The sequence below is a fragment of the Chelonia mydas genome, chromosome 5 (genome assembly GCF_015237465.2).
Source record: "Chelonia mydas isolate rCheMyd1 chromosome 5, rCheMyd1.pri.v2, whole genome shotgun sequence".
Classification (NCBI taxonomy): domain Eukaryota; kingdom Metazoa; phylum Chordata; order Testudines; family Cheloniidae; genus Chelonia; species Chelonia mydas.
The window spans coordinates 22,641,205-22,655,495 of NC_051245.2; the positions used below are offsets into that span (position 1 = coordinate 22,641,205).

General features: G+C 43.9%; 1 protein-coding gene and 1 long non-coding RNA gene across 6 annotated transcripts in view; one reads left to right on the forward strand and one right to left on the reverse strand.

Annotated features, from left to right (window-relative positions):
• Positions 1–11,650, forward strand: part of LOC119566631 — a 36,930-nt gene extending 25,280 nt beyond the window's left edge. The window contains exons 1-4 of one of the 2 annotated variants that reach the window (XR_006291264.1): positions 1,063–1,370; positions 2,138–2,276; positions 2,755–2,938; positions 11,190–11,650. This is a non-coding gene — a long non-coding RNA (uncharacterized LOC119566631). Of the gene's footprint in view, positions 1–1,062; positions 1,371–2,137; positions 2,277–2,754; positions 2,939–11,189 lie in introns of those variants that run through there. The other variant, XR_005225910.2, reaches the window with a different exon arrangement.
• Positions 11,651–11,747: 97 nt separating this feature from the next.
• The window catches only part of ZFR (zinc finger RNA binding protein), a 57,038-nt gene continuing 54,494 nt past the window's right edge, over positions 11,748–14,291 (reverse strand). For all 4 annotated transcript variants that reach the window (XM_037902613.2, XM_037902612.2, XM_043547542.1 and 1 more), the window contains one exon: positions 11,748–14,220. In XM_037902613.2, coding sequence (XP_037758541.1) covers positions 14,041–14,220 — 180 coding nt within the window. In that variant the 3' untranslated portion in view covers positions 11,748–14,040. The remainder of the gene's footprint in view (positions 14,221–14,291) is intronic.

Genomic DNA, 14,291 nt, shown 5'->3' on the forward strand with positions numbered 1-14,291 from the left:
GACAAAATGGTATTCCCCATTTTAAGTATAGGAAACACTCTCTGAACCCCGTAATACACTTTTGAAACTGGAGTGAGCTTTTTGAATGCACCTACTGTATTTTTTCTATAGTATTGAGTTTGATGGGCTGTTACAACCTTAACAGTTCTTGTTTTCTTAGGACTATATTTACCATCTGATATAAGAGTTGCTTGATCTGTGTTTGTCCAGTACACCTTTGTTTCTAACGATGTGTCTAAGTAGGGATACATACAACTATTTTGCTCAGTAAGAGATTACAATTTAGAGGCTCTTACATAGAGGTGGTCTTGAATTGTTAAAGATTTTTGTTTGCAGAGCTTGTACATGCTTGTTTGGAAGGTCTAACTTTTTACAAGCTTTGTATGATTAAGTTATTAAAATTTGTGTACACAACGCTGAGAAAAAGATGTGAGTTGGTTCATTTAGGACAGGTCTACGCTTACGGGAGCATGTCGAGTACATATTCTGCATGCTCAGCTAGCACAGGTATAAACAGCAGTGTGGAGTGTGAGACGTGCCCAAGGTGAGTAGAGTGCCCAACACACCTGAACCATAGGGTATATACCTTACATGTGTGTCTAGACACCCAAGCAGTGCCTCCCATGTCACCTATACTGACATTTTAGTATTTAGCAGTCTAGTGTCCTGCTGCCTCCTTGCTGCCAGAACCTTTGCCTGCTGCAGGGAGACTAGCAGGGAAAGGCTCCAGCAGCTCCCCAGAGACTTTCTGTGCTGCCTCCCCATTGCCAGAGCCTTTCACTACTGTGTGTAGCTACACACTGCAGTGAGTATGGAAACAGTCTGTCTAAACCGGTCTTTCACGGGAGGGTGTAGGCAAGGTTATAGACATTGTAATTGGTGTATATTTTGTTACAGAGGCAGAGTTAAGAGTGCTTGAATTCATGGCAAAATGTAGAAATGTTGTTTAATGGGGTGTGCATGCACAAACTGTGTTAAAGTTGGTGAATTGTTTATGTAACCATAGCTTGTCATTTCCATTGTTTAATGTTTAGGGGGGGTTGTTTTGGGGTGGGGGTTAAATATAAATGTGTTCAATGGAATATATTAAAGTGAAATTTTCATTTTTTGTTCTGAATTACACTAATTCTATTCAGAGATATGCAGTCCAATTATTTCATTGTTTCAGTTAAATTCCTAATCCAGAAGTGTCCACATCACTGTAAACCGTAACTGGCACCTTGGATATCAGTGTTGGAAAAAACCACAGACTGAATACTAAGTCTTGAAACTGAACCACTCAGTTTTAAGAATAGTTCTTCCAGGGGTAAGGAACATTCACAGAAAAGTTAGCCCTGCAGTCTGACAAGTCTTCTACTGACAGAGCAGCCGTAAGTGCTAACAGCTTTCACAAATACCATTATTAAATAAAAATACAAAGGAGAGTTTGCCCTGTGCAGTAACTATAGTTCTTCGAGATGTGTGGGTGTTCCACTTCAGGTGCTTATGTGCCCCTGTGCCTTTGATGGGAGACTTTTGATAGCAGTGCTCATTCAACCAGGCATACACCCTTACATCCTCATGCCCTACACTAAGGATACTGCACAGATGAACTCCAGTTAATCCCAGGGCAAGTAACTTTTCCTTCTTGAAGTAGCTATCCCCCCACACCCTGAACCCCCCCCCCCCCACTGAGCCCCAACTCCCTTCACCTGGACCCAAGCTGCAGTGTCCTATTACTGTTGCACCTAGAACCCCTCTACGTGCCCCTATGCAGCGAGATCCCCCCTGCATCTGACTCCCTCAGAGCTGCCCCCACCCACTGCCCCACACAGAACACACTCAACCCACAGGTGGATCCTGTTTTGCTGAGCCTGTCTGCCCACACCTGGTGCACCTGGCACAGAGGGGCAGGTCTCTGGAGTGTTTCTGAGGCAGGCCCATTCCTGCGCTGTATCTAGGTTGGATGCAGTCTCACCGCTGAGTCTGTGTCTTGGGGGGGGGGGGGGGGGGGGAAGCTGCACAGTGATCTCCCACCTCCATGTAGCCCCTGGCTTGTACTCCCCAGTGCAAGGCTGGAACCTCCACAATTATTTGACAAATAAAATTTGAAGAATTTTCAACTATTGTGTACAAAATTTTTAATTTTTTGGCGCAGAATGCCCTCAGGAGTATGAAAAGGAAGTCTCTAGCCCTAGAAACTTCAGACTGGGGTGAAATTTCTGACTGGCATACTGAGACAACAGACAGGAGCAGATCAGAAGCAGCCACAGTAGGAAAGAGGCAAATTGGATGAGGTAAGGATACAAAACCTCCCTTGGCCAAGTTAGAGCAATCAAAATGACTCTAGCTCCGTCTTGCTTGATCTTGTTGAGAACCTTTAGAAGCAATGGCATTGGTGGGTAAGTACAGAAAAGGCCCTGTCCATAAAATGAGAAGCATCTCCTCCTCATGACCTCCTATGGAACAGAATTTGCTGCACTTCATAGTGTAATTTGCTCCAGCACCAAGACTGACCTCTAAGAATCCCCAAGCTAAGAATAGTTTGACGACAACGTGGAAGTCCAGCTCCCATTCATGATTTATGGAGAAGTGGCTGCTGAGTAGTCTGCCATAGTGGTAAGAGGCTGAGATGACTATCTGGTTGTCTAAGCACCAATACCAGAGTTTTATTGATTCAGGGCAGAGAGATGAGCAATGTGCATCTCCCTGACAATTGATATAATATGCATGCCATGTTGTCTGTCATTATCTTTGACTTGGCTCTGATTACAGGGAAAAGGTGAAGACAAGAATTTCTGAATGCTCTTAACGCTAGGTTGATGTGAAGGAGCTATTCTTGCAGTGACCATTTGCCTGAATTGTGTGAGGTCCCAGGTGTGCCCTCCATGCTAAGAGTGATGTGTCTGATGTTGTCAAAACAGCTTGTGGATTTTGGATAAATGGAACTCCTGAACAGGTGAGTGACTGCAGAACCTACTGGGGAACAGTTACAAACTTGTTCAGATTGTGTTTCTTTGGTCTGTAGACTATATGAAGCCATCCCTGGAGATATCGAAGATGTAATCTGGTGTGCTGAATTACAAAAATTCAAGCTGCCATGTGCCCCAGCGATTGAAGACAGTCTCTTACTAGTGTTTGGGAACTGAACTGAATTCTTGAGATGAGATTCTCTACGGTGAGAAATCTGTTAGAAGGCAGATAAGCCCCATTTGCCACTACATCCACAAAAATGTCTATAAAAGGTAGATGTTGAAGTGGTGTCAAAAACAGACTTCTTGAGATTGAGTTGGAGGCCTGCCTAGACTGTGGAATAGAGACTGTTTCACCTGAACTGTCGATAATACTTCCTGATAAGATCTGCCCCAATCAACCAGTCATCTAGATAAGGGAAAATTATGCCTAGATAACAAAGATGCTCAGCGATGACCGCCATAATCTTTGAAAATACCCTTGGGGCCGAGGATAAGCTGAAAGTGAGTATCTGCTGCTACTGGTAGTGGTTCATGAATGAATATGAATCAAAAAAACCTTTTATGAGAAGGGTGAACTGCCACATGAAAATATCAGTCTCGTAGGTCAAGAGTTGCAAAGCAATCTCTGGCGTCTAGAGAGGGAATTATGGCTGCAAGGGTCACCATCTTGAACTTTTGTTATTTCACATATTTGTTCGGATGTCTGAGAACCAGTGTTGGCCTCCATTCTTTTTGGGAACCAGAAAGTACTTGGAGTAAAATCCCTTTATCCTGCGCTGCACAGGAACTGGTTCTATGGCCCCGAAATGTAGAATATAGGAAAATCTCATGTCAGCAATTGATCATGACATAGATCCCTGAAAAGGAATGGGATGGAACTGGAATGGATAGTGTAAAAAACGGTTACTAACCTTTTGTAACTGTTGTTCTTAGAGATGTGTTGCTCATGTCCATTCCACATTAAGAGTGCATATGTTGTGTGCACCATTGCCAGAGATTTATCCCTCATTGGTATCAGTTGGGCCAGCTCTAGCACTTCTGGTGCTATGCGCTTGTATAAGGGGCACTGCCGGCTCTACACACTCTCAGTTCCTTCTTGCCGTCTTAACTCCCAACAGAGGGATAGGAGGTGGCTCGTGGAATGAACATGAGCAACACATCTCGAAGAACAAGTTACAGAAATGTTAGTAACCTTTTTTTCTTCAAGTGCTTGCTCATGGCCATTCCACGTTAGGCGACTCACAAGCAGTACCCAAGGAGATGGGTTCGGAGTTCATGGACATATGGTCTGCAACACAGCTCTCCCAAACCTGACATCATCAAGTCTGTTAGGTGACGACATAGCGAGAGAAATACGTACCTACGACCAGGTTACAGCCCTGCAGACTGGATTGGGACCTGGGCCAGAACATTGCTGAAGAGGCCTGGGCTCTTCTGGAATGAGTAGTCAAGATGGCTGGAGATGGAACATTCACCTGTTTGTAGGATGCCCAAATGCAAGGGGTTATCCAGGATGAGATTCCCTGGGCTGAAACGGGGAGGCCTTTCATCTCACTGCTATTGCCATAAAGAGTTGCATAGATCTACGGAACGGTTTAGTTCTCTCGATGTAGAATGTGAGGGCACACTTAACATCCAATGAGTAAAGCCTCTGACCCTTTAAGAAAGCAGATTCTCAGGTCATGAGAAAACTGACCTATCGCCCACAGGTGGGCGGAAGGTTGAAACTGCTGCTAGGTGCACCCTCATAGATGCAGTGGCCAAGCCTTGCTGTTTTAGGTGGAGCAGGTAATCCAGAACAGATTGAAGGGAAGACCAGAGTTGGAGAGAGGCCTTGCTGGGATGACCATATCGAGAAATGCTTTCACTTCGCAAGGTAGGTAGCCCTTGTAGATGGCTTCCTACTTCCCAGAAAAATCTGGTGGATTTGTTCCCAAATAGGTTTACTCCTCTGGGTTCAGCCAGGGAGTTTCCATGCAGTCAGGTAAAAGGTCCTGAGATTTGGGTGGAGTAAATTACTGTGGTCCTGTGAGATCAGCAGCAGGCAGAGTGGGAATAATAGCAGGAGTGATACTGATAAATCTAGCAGGGTGCCAAACCAGAGCTGGTGCAGCCACACTGAGGCTATAAGAATAACTCTTGCATTGTCCTGCTTGATTTTCAGAAGGGCCTTGTAAACCAAAGGTATTGGAGGAAATGCACAGAATAGGAGCTTTGTCCATAAAAAGCAGGCAAGTGAAAGGGAGCCTAGGCTGTTCCTGTGAAGTGAGCAAAACTGATGGCATTTCCTCTTATGCTTGGTGGCAAAAAGAGACCCTCCCCCACCATCTTTGGAAAATGAAACTGGTGACCTCTGGGTGAAGGGACCACTCGTGGTGAGAGGAGAAAGATCTCCTGAGGTGATCTGCCAGAGTGTTCCGGGTTCCTGGAAGATGGGAAGCCTTGTGGTGGATGGACTTCTTCATTTGAGCAGGGGGTTGGACTAGATGACCTCCTGAGGTCCCTTCCAACCCTGATATCCTGACACAGGATGGAGAAGTGTGCTCCTCCCTGATTGTTGATTAACAGATGGAAGTGGTGTTGTCCATCAGTACTCATACTACTTTGCCTGTGATCTTGGGGAGAAACACTTGGCAAGCTAAGTGGACTACTCCTGAGCTCCCTGATGTTTATGTGGAGGGAGAGCTCTTCCTGGGACTGCAGGCCCTGTGTTCTGAAGCCATCGAGGTTGGTTGCCCAGCCTAGGTCTGAAGCATCCGACACCAGGAACACTCATGGCTTGTGGGGAACAAAGAGAAAGCCTGCCATTGCTGACAGGAGGGTCCTTCCAGCCATCGGGGGGTGAGGGGGACAAGGATTGGGGCTGGAACCATAAGCACTGGATTCAAGCGGGGTCTGTCCGGAGAGCACACTGAAACTAACCACATCTGCAGGGGCCTGAAGTGCAGTCTTGCATGCGGTACCATGTAAGTGCATGGGGCCATGTGTCCCAGGGGCTTGAGGCAAACCCAGGCTGTTGTGACTGGGTGGGCCATGACCCTGGACATCAGGTCCAACTTTGTCTAGAATCGAGCCTCTGGAAAGCAGACTCTGACGTGGGTCAAGTCTAGCACTGCAGTGATATACTATTCTCTGTGCTGGAATGAGAGTTTACTTTTGTTTATCAACAGGCCCAGAGCTCTGAAGGTAGTTTGGACCAGGGTGATGCTTTACTTTCTTTACTTGAGCCTCTGAGTGGCCCTTGATCAGCCAGGTGTCAAGGTATGGGTAAACTTGGACTCCTCGCCTTCTGGAGGAAGGCCGCTACCACTGTCATGCATTTTGTAAAGACCCAGAGGGCTGCAGATAGGCCAAAATGGGAGGACAGTGACTTAGTAATGGGTCTGGTTTACTTTTAACCTGAGGAATCTTCTGCGACTTCGCAAGATGGAAATGTGAAAATAAGCATTCTTCAAGTCAGAAGTGGCGTACCAATCCCGTAGATCCAGGGAGGGAATAATGGAGGTCAGGGAAACTGTGAAACCTATTTCTTGAGATAACTGTTGAGACAGTGCAGATCCAGGATGGGGCAAAGACCCCCCCGCTGGCTTTTGACATTAGGAAATACAGGGAATAAAACCCGTTCTCTCTCAAGCTTTGAGGCACCTCTTCCACAGGCTCCCCACACCATAGGAGAGTTTGAACCTCCTGACTTAGGAGTTGCTTGTGAGAACAGCCTCTGAAGAGGGATGTGGATAGGGGGTGCGTGGGAGGGGATGGATGAAAACTGAAGGATATAATCATCCACCAGCGTATTTAGTACCTAGCAGAAACCATGCCGAGCTGAAGTGGGAAAAGTTGATCCAAAACCAATGGGTGTATGTGTATCAGGATCCAAAGTGGGAACTGGTATGGTGCCCTTGGGCGCACCTTCAAAAGGGCCTGCTTGGGTCCTCTGGAGTACCTATACAACCCCAGCAGGAAGACAGAGTCTAAATTTTGACGGAGTTTTAAATGTATCTCCGCAGAAGGGATTGCTGGTTTGAGATATGCAGCTGTAGTCCACCTGTCAAATAATTTTTTCTCCCAAACAGATACAGTTTCTTTGCATTGTTTTGTTTGGGGGTAGCACTTGGTTGACCCTGTCTATCCCTCTCATTGGCTGCAACAACAACTAGGGACCCAAGAGGGTGCCAGTACAGGTACTCGTACCCTTTGGCTGGTACACAGTATTTCTTTTCAGCCCTCTTCCAAGTGGGAGGGAGAGAAGATGGAGTCTGCTGACTGGACCCATTACAGCCTCATTAATGGGTAGAGCGCACTGTAGATGGAGCTGCTGCAGCCAGAATGTCAGTGAGGCTGTGGGATGATTCCTGGAGCTCCTCAACCTCTAGACCCAGGTTAGTCGCAATCCTGTTTAGAAGCTCCTGGTGGGCTCTAAAGTCATCTTCCAGCAGCAAGCTGCTCAGTCCCGAGACAGCCTTATACGGAGAGGAGGAAGAGCTTCTTCCTCTTCTTCAGTCTCAATCACCTCCGTGGGGCCCAAGACTCGTGTATTGGTACTGAGTTTGGTATTAGAATCAAGTTCCGGTGCCGAGCTGAGTGGTGTGGGGGCCCACCTCTCGGAAGCAACCAAGTATGATTGGTAGGCTGACAGACCTAGTACCTGGGCAATCCCCCATGGGTTCCAGATCAGCCACTGCATAGGCCACTGACCACCTGACCAGGTACCGGCAGAGGGAACCCGCACAGGGGTCTGGTGGTATGCAGGATGGGTACCGATGGTGGTCCTTGGGATGAGTGTAGGGCTCCACCTCAGACTCTGATGAAGAGTCCTCCCATGATGACCACATGGGAGCGGTACCCCTTACTTCCGCCGTTTGGCGTCAAGAGTATGGGGATTGGTGCCAGAGATGACCTTGTAAAAGAAAGTAGGGTTGGCTTGCCCCTGGAGGATACCGAGGGACCCGGTGCCAGGAAGGAGCTTGGAGCACCATGCTCTCTCCTGCTCATGCTCACTGGAGCCGGCAGTTGTCCAATCAGAGTCGGTGGTACTGGGAGTGGTAAGTCCCTGGCCACAACAAAGGCCTCCAGGATAGAAGGTACCATGATTCTGTTGGTGCAGCGATTACTTCCTGGCATCGACAGAGGGTCCCACACAGGACTCAACATCTCTCTTGATTAAGTCTATGGTGCTGCCAAGGGTCTGGGGGTAGAGTGGCCCAACGTGGGTCGCACTCCACTGCCTTCCCCTTGCTTGCCTTTCTTTGGCACTGGAGAGAGCAAAATGCTGTTTTTTACATTTCTTCTGGCACCACAGATAGAGAATGGTACCAGGAAACGCACAGTGCCGGGATGGGCGCTTTGCACTGATGCGGAAGTGTTTGGTGCTGAATCCAAGTGGCTTGGCTCCGATGTCGGTCTAAGAGTGCCTTCCATTAGGACAGCCCTCTGTCCAGCCTGTGTCTTTCTTCATACCAGGCTTAAAGTTCCAACAAATCTGACAGCGCCATCTGACGTGACACTCTCCCAGACACTTCAGAAAACTGGGGTGTCTGTTTCTCCACAGGCACAGGCTTGCCCACAGGAGGCATAAGGTTTGAAGCCCAGGGGATACCTGACCCCTCTACAATGAAGTAGGGGGACCTATCTACACTAATACTATTTACAATATTTACACAACTATACTAAGACTAAAACTAAGATACAGAGAAGAAAACCACTGAAAAATGCCTGGCCAAAGCACAAGATGATGTTCCAGCAACTGTCACGGGTGGCAAAGAAGGAACTGAGAGGGTGAGGAGCCGGCTGTGCCCCTTATACCAGCGCATAAGCATGCAGCACCAGAGGGTGCTAGAGCTGACCCAACATACCACTGAGGGGAAAATCTCCAGCAGCGGTGCGCACACACCTAATGTGGAATGGACATGAGCAAGCACACAAAGAACCACCAGATGTTATAGCTTCCAACACCCATTTGTCCAATATTATGCTCTCCAATGCAGCTTGAAATTGGGAGAGAGTATCCAAAAGAGGAATGGGAGGTAGGACAGTGTAGCAATAAGTCCCTGTCGATTGGATAGGTGAGACTCTGATCAAGCCATCAACACTGGTGCTTGGAAGACACTGATGACTGAGAAAAAGTAGCTGTGACAGAAGCTGGCAGCTTCTTTATTGGTTGGTGGCTCAGGTGGCCTACAGAAGTTAAAAAAATGAGCTGGACAAAACCTTTGTGCAGTCAGATCTGCTAAACCTTCTTGTGTTCAGAGGTGTATAGATTCCGAGGTATTTGTGCACGGTCCTCAAGTCTTTACAGAGTGTGAAATGAGTCATCGGTAGACTGAGCAAACAGTTTGTTGCCATCAAAAGGAAGGTTGTCAACAGTACTTTGTACCTCCCTAGGGAAATCAGAAAGCTGCAGCCAAGATGCTTGTTGCATCACAATTACAGTGGATGTGGATTGTGCTGCAGTACTGACAGCATCTAAGGAGGCCTGTAATCTTTTTGCCAAAAGCTGACCTTCCTGTAGGATAGCCTTGAATTGCTCCCATGCTTCTCTGAAGGTGTTCATTACAAGAATTAAACTTCTTGTAGTTTAAAATCATCATTTTGACATAAGCACCTGGTGATTCATCATTCAAAACTGTAGTGTGGCTGAGGAGTAGAACTTATGATCAAAGAGATCAAGTTTCTTTTGGTCTTTGGAGTAAGGGGTAGACTTAAAATTGTGTTGTCTACCACATTTATTGACAGCCTCTACTACCAAAGAGTTCAGTATAGCATAAGAAAATAAGAACCCCTGGCTGGGACATAGTACTTCTTATCTGCATGCTTGCAAGTTGCTGGAGCCGGTCAGATGGTTTATAGCAGGCTCCAGCAAAGCTTCATTGACAGGGATGGCTATCTGCACAGAAGCTGAGGCGTGTAAAATGTCCAGGAGTTTGTGGTGGGAATCCTGGACTTCCTATAATGGAATCTGAAGCATAGAGGAAGTATATTTCATCAGCTCTTGAAACGTCCTGAAGTTGATCTGCCATGGAAGTAGGTTTAAGGCATGACAGCTTCATCAGGTGGTGGTGAAATATTAGTGTCACCTCTGTCAGCCCTTGCCTCCTGCACCTCAAAAGTCTCCTCCTCTGGTTGGAAAAATGGAAGAGGAGGTTGAGAAGAATGCCCCTATCTATGCTCCAAGTGGGTAGATGCTGACCTGAATTGTTGCTGGTAAATGGGCCAAGGATCCCAGCAAGGCCACTAGGGCATTGTAGGAGCAGCCTCTACTGATCATACCAAGGGGGTGGAAGCTGAGGTCTGGTATCCTCCATAGTATCAGTACATGTGGGTTAATTATGCCTCCTAGAATATACAGAAGAACCCTATACTAAAATCTGAGAGTCAGAGGAGCTCTCCTCAACATATCCCAGGGGAAGTGATAACTATTTGCCCTCTATGGTTGAAGTCTATAAGATTGCCTCAGTGACAAATGTGGAGCTGGTGACCTAGCAGATTGCAGTACCACAAGGTGATGGTACCAGTAACAGATTTTGGCTCAGTGGAGACCAGGAGGTCTTTAGAATATCTAAACTCCTGCAATACCGATGGTATATTGGTACGAATTTGATGATTTCCTTTGGAGGCCAGTTTCAGTATTGATGGTACAGAGAACCCTGATATGAGAAAGATCAGGGTCAAACTCCATTGATACCGATGCAGTACATGATGATGGTACAGGTACCGAAAGGATAATGGAGTCTGATGACACAGACCTCTTAGAGGTAGAATCTCTATTAGCCTAGGTTCAGTTAAAGAGGTCCTCCGTACTGAATCCCATTGCAAGGTATATTAGAATATGCTTTAGAAACCTTCACAGTAGCAGAGCCATTCAAAGCCTCACAAGAACTCTCTTTGGGACGTGAGGTCTCCAGGACTTTCTTGCTGATGGTGATCAACATTTCATAGAAGAACAGGTGCTCCTACTCTTTTTATTGGTGGTCAAAGGCTTCGATAATACAGCTCCCTAGGTACTGTCACAGAAGGTCTCTCTTATGATGCTTTCAGTGACAGATGCCCAGAGGTTGAGGATAACACTTTCACACTTGAATCTCCAGAGATGCTCAGTGAGTGTGGTCTTGAGAGACATGAAGCACTAGTGGTACTGGAAGCTCTGTGTACAGGGAGGTCCTTGGTACATGGGTCAGAAGCTGATCTTAATTCTTGCTCCACCACTGAAAGTCTAAATCTGATCTTTCTGTTTTTAAGATCTGGCCTTGAAAGATGAGCAAACCTTGCACTTACTGAGGATGTGGGTATCTCCCAAACAAAGGAGCACAAAGGATGCCCAACACTTACTGAGATAGCCTCCTAGCCAGAAAAATACCTCTTAAAACCGAGGGATGCTGAAATAGATCAGAATAATCAAAGGCGGAAAGGTGCATGCACCCTTGAAGTGAAGCACCTATAGGGACACTACTCAAAGAAGGTAAATATTGCTAAGTAGTTATGCACTATATTATCGATATTATTCGGTTTAACAATGATTACTACACTGGATAGTCAAATGCTGTGTTTATATATTTGGGTTTTCAAACCAGTTTTAGGTGTTTTTTGTAAATGCATGCATATAAAAAAGATTTAGTAGATTAAACAGTATAATGAAAAAGTACTCTGCAAGCTTGTTTAAAAATAAAAAATTCAAATTGTCTGATTTTTCTTTCTCTTAATTCTGCACAAGCCAGTAATTTTTGTCAAGTTAAAATAATCGATAGATAATGGACAGGAAAAAACTGCAAATCCACTCTTTACTACAAAGATCAAAAATCATGGTCACAGTTTCATGTTTAATGGGGAATCACTTCAAGTATACAATATTTCAAACATCGAGAAACTGGTTAAGAGGTATAAGTCAGTGAAACAAAAATGCAGGAAATCCCAAACTTATCTTTGACCGTTTCATCTTAAAGAACAGGGTCACATGACTGAACTGACAGCATATCTCATTTGGCTAGGAAACTTTGGTAGGGAGTTAAAATAGCCAGATGAACAGCAACTGAAATATAAGACATGAAGCAACTTCCAAAATAAATGGCAATAACTGATTGAACACGATGGCAGAAAAACTTCTTCCTTTTTAAAGGCAAAGGATCTTGGGCAATTGCATACTGCTGAACTGAGTGCCAAGGTAGCACAAAGGAAATTAGTGCAATCCCCTTTTGTTAAAAATAATTTTTGAGCACATGCTAATTACTCTATTTCCCATATGAAATTATTTTTAAGGAATCCTTTTCTGTACTGGGAAAGCTTTCCATTATTTTGTTTGCTGACCATTAATATCTTTGTGTTTTTTTTTAAGTTGCAGTGTTTGATGCTCACAGGATACTGCATATTTAAACTTACACAAGATCCCTCTCCTATATTAATATTGTATTTACATTCCACAGGCCCATTGTGTTAAAATGTTTTTGGCATTTCTCTAGTATATTCTGAAGGACAAGCAAAATAATTAATCTCTTAAAAGGTCAAATACAAATTTGACTTGATGAATTGGAACAAAGGACTTTTAAGTAATTTTAAATCAAGAAACCCAGTGTTCTTTGCAATATCTGACATTTTCCTACAGTCATTTGTAAAACAGTTATAGGAATGTTATCATAGTCAATATTAAACCCATGTATTTTTTCAGGTCATCAGCTAAGCATAGCGCACACCAAACAGAAAGAGTGACACTTCAGTTTCCAGTGTATAATGAACGTTAAAGTCATTTAATAAACTTTAGTTTTTATTTGCGTATTCCACTGTTGCGTATCCCACTGTAGTGCTGTGACAACAAATCACACCTGTGTACTGGAGCATACATCAACAGTATGATGTAATTTTACTTACACCATTGCTATAATAATTAGCTTTTTGAAGAAGACATAAGCATACACTATGGCCACACCAAATAATTTTCTGGGTTTTTTCTTTGATAACCTTCACTTTGTCAGCAATACTTTATCCACTTTAGTTTTAGTTTTCAAGTTACTGAAAAATCACAGAAAAATAGCTATGCAGGAATAGCTACTAGGAGTTACCTCACAGGCACTGATATGGCAAACATCTATTTTAAGGGCTAATGAAATGGCATTAGTATCACACTGACAAAGCTGTTTGAAAACAACTGCCAACTTTGTCCAAATTGGAAAATGCCCTCTTTTACTAGCATCTTAAGAAAAAAAAATCAGAAAGTTATTTTTTTGGCCTTGCTATGTCACAAAGTCAATCATACAAAGACCTATGCATTAAACCTAAAATGATAGTTTTAAAAGCCCTTCTATTAAAAACAAAAATGTCATGCATTTTTGATCAATTATGCAGCTGCTTTAAAACTGTTGCAAGACCATACTGTATATATTAGCTTTTATACTGCTAATGCACAACTAACAGCAAACTTGATTAGATTAACACAAATCTGTTTTAATTACACCGTTATATCACACTAAAGAGACAAAATGCCACAAGATTGGCAGAAACATTTAATTCTGAGCACTCAAATGGCAGGATAATTATGTGTTGTAACCCTTCACATTTAGAAAAAAACCCAAAATCCTGCAGTCTCACTTTACAAAAAAAAGTTCTGCTGTAAAATATTAAGTGGGAGGGAAACTATATACCATCTATAACACAGAGTAACTTATACAACTAGTGTCAAAGGCAAACAAAACTTCTAAATAAAATATCAAAATACTCATAGCTACTGAAGCACAAATGCTGCATTAAATACAGTCAGGATTTAAGACAATGCACTACTGACTAGTTAATAAAAAGGACAAAAAAATAGGGAAGTTACTTCAGTTAGCAACCTACGTCTAAATAAAAAAAATAATGGGGGAAAAAATTAAGCTAATATTTTTTTTAAATCAGAGCACAATTTCCATTTGTGGTATCTTTACATCCATAATTTGTCTGATACTGCACATCCATTAAAGGTTTAGAACTTTACAGAAGAGTTAAGTCCTCTTTCTGCAAAATTTTGGATGTTTTAAAACAGACATTATTATGAATAAAAAAGTCAGGCAACAAATGGACTCCTATTATCACCTTCTGTCTTAAGTAACACTGATGACAGACATTTTTAAAAGTTATCATAATCTTTTTTGTCTTTTTTCCCCTCTGCTTCAAACCCATCGACCCCATCACTGTCTCTTCTCCTTTTACGATTGTTATGAATGTTGAAACGTTGGTTCATCTGTGGCAATGGATCCATTCCTAGAACTTTGTGTATTTGACGGAATGCAAGGAGTCTCAGTGCAAACTGGTAACAGAGGGGGGAGGGGGAAAACAAAACAAAAACCTTTTATCAAACAAATGTTAAACCTAAATCGG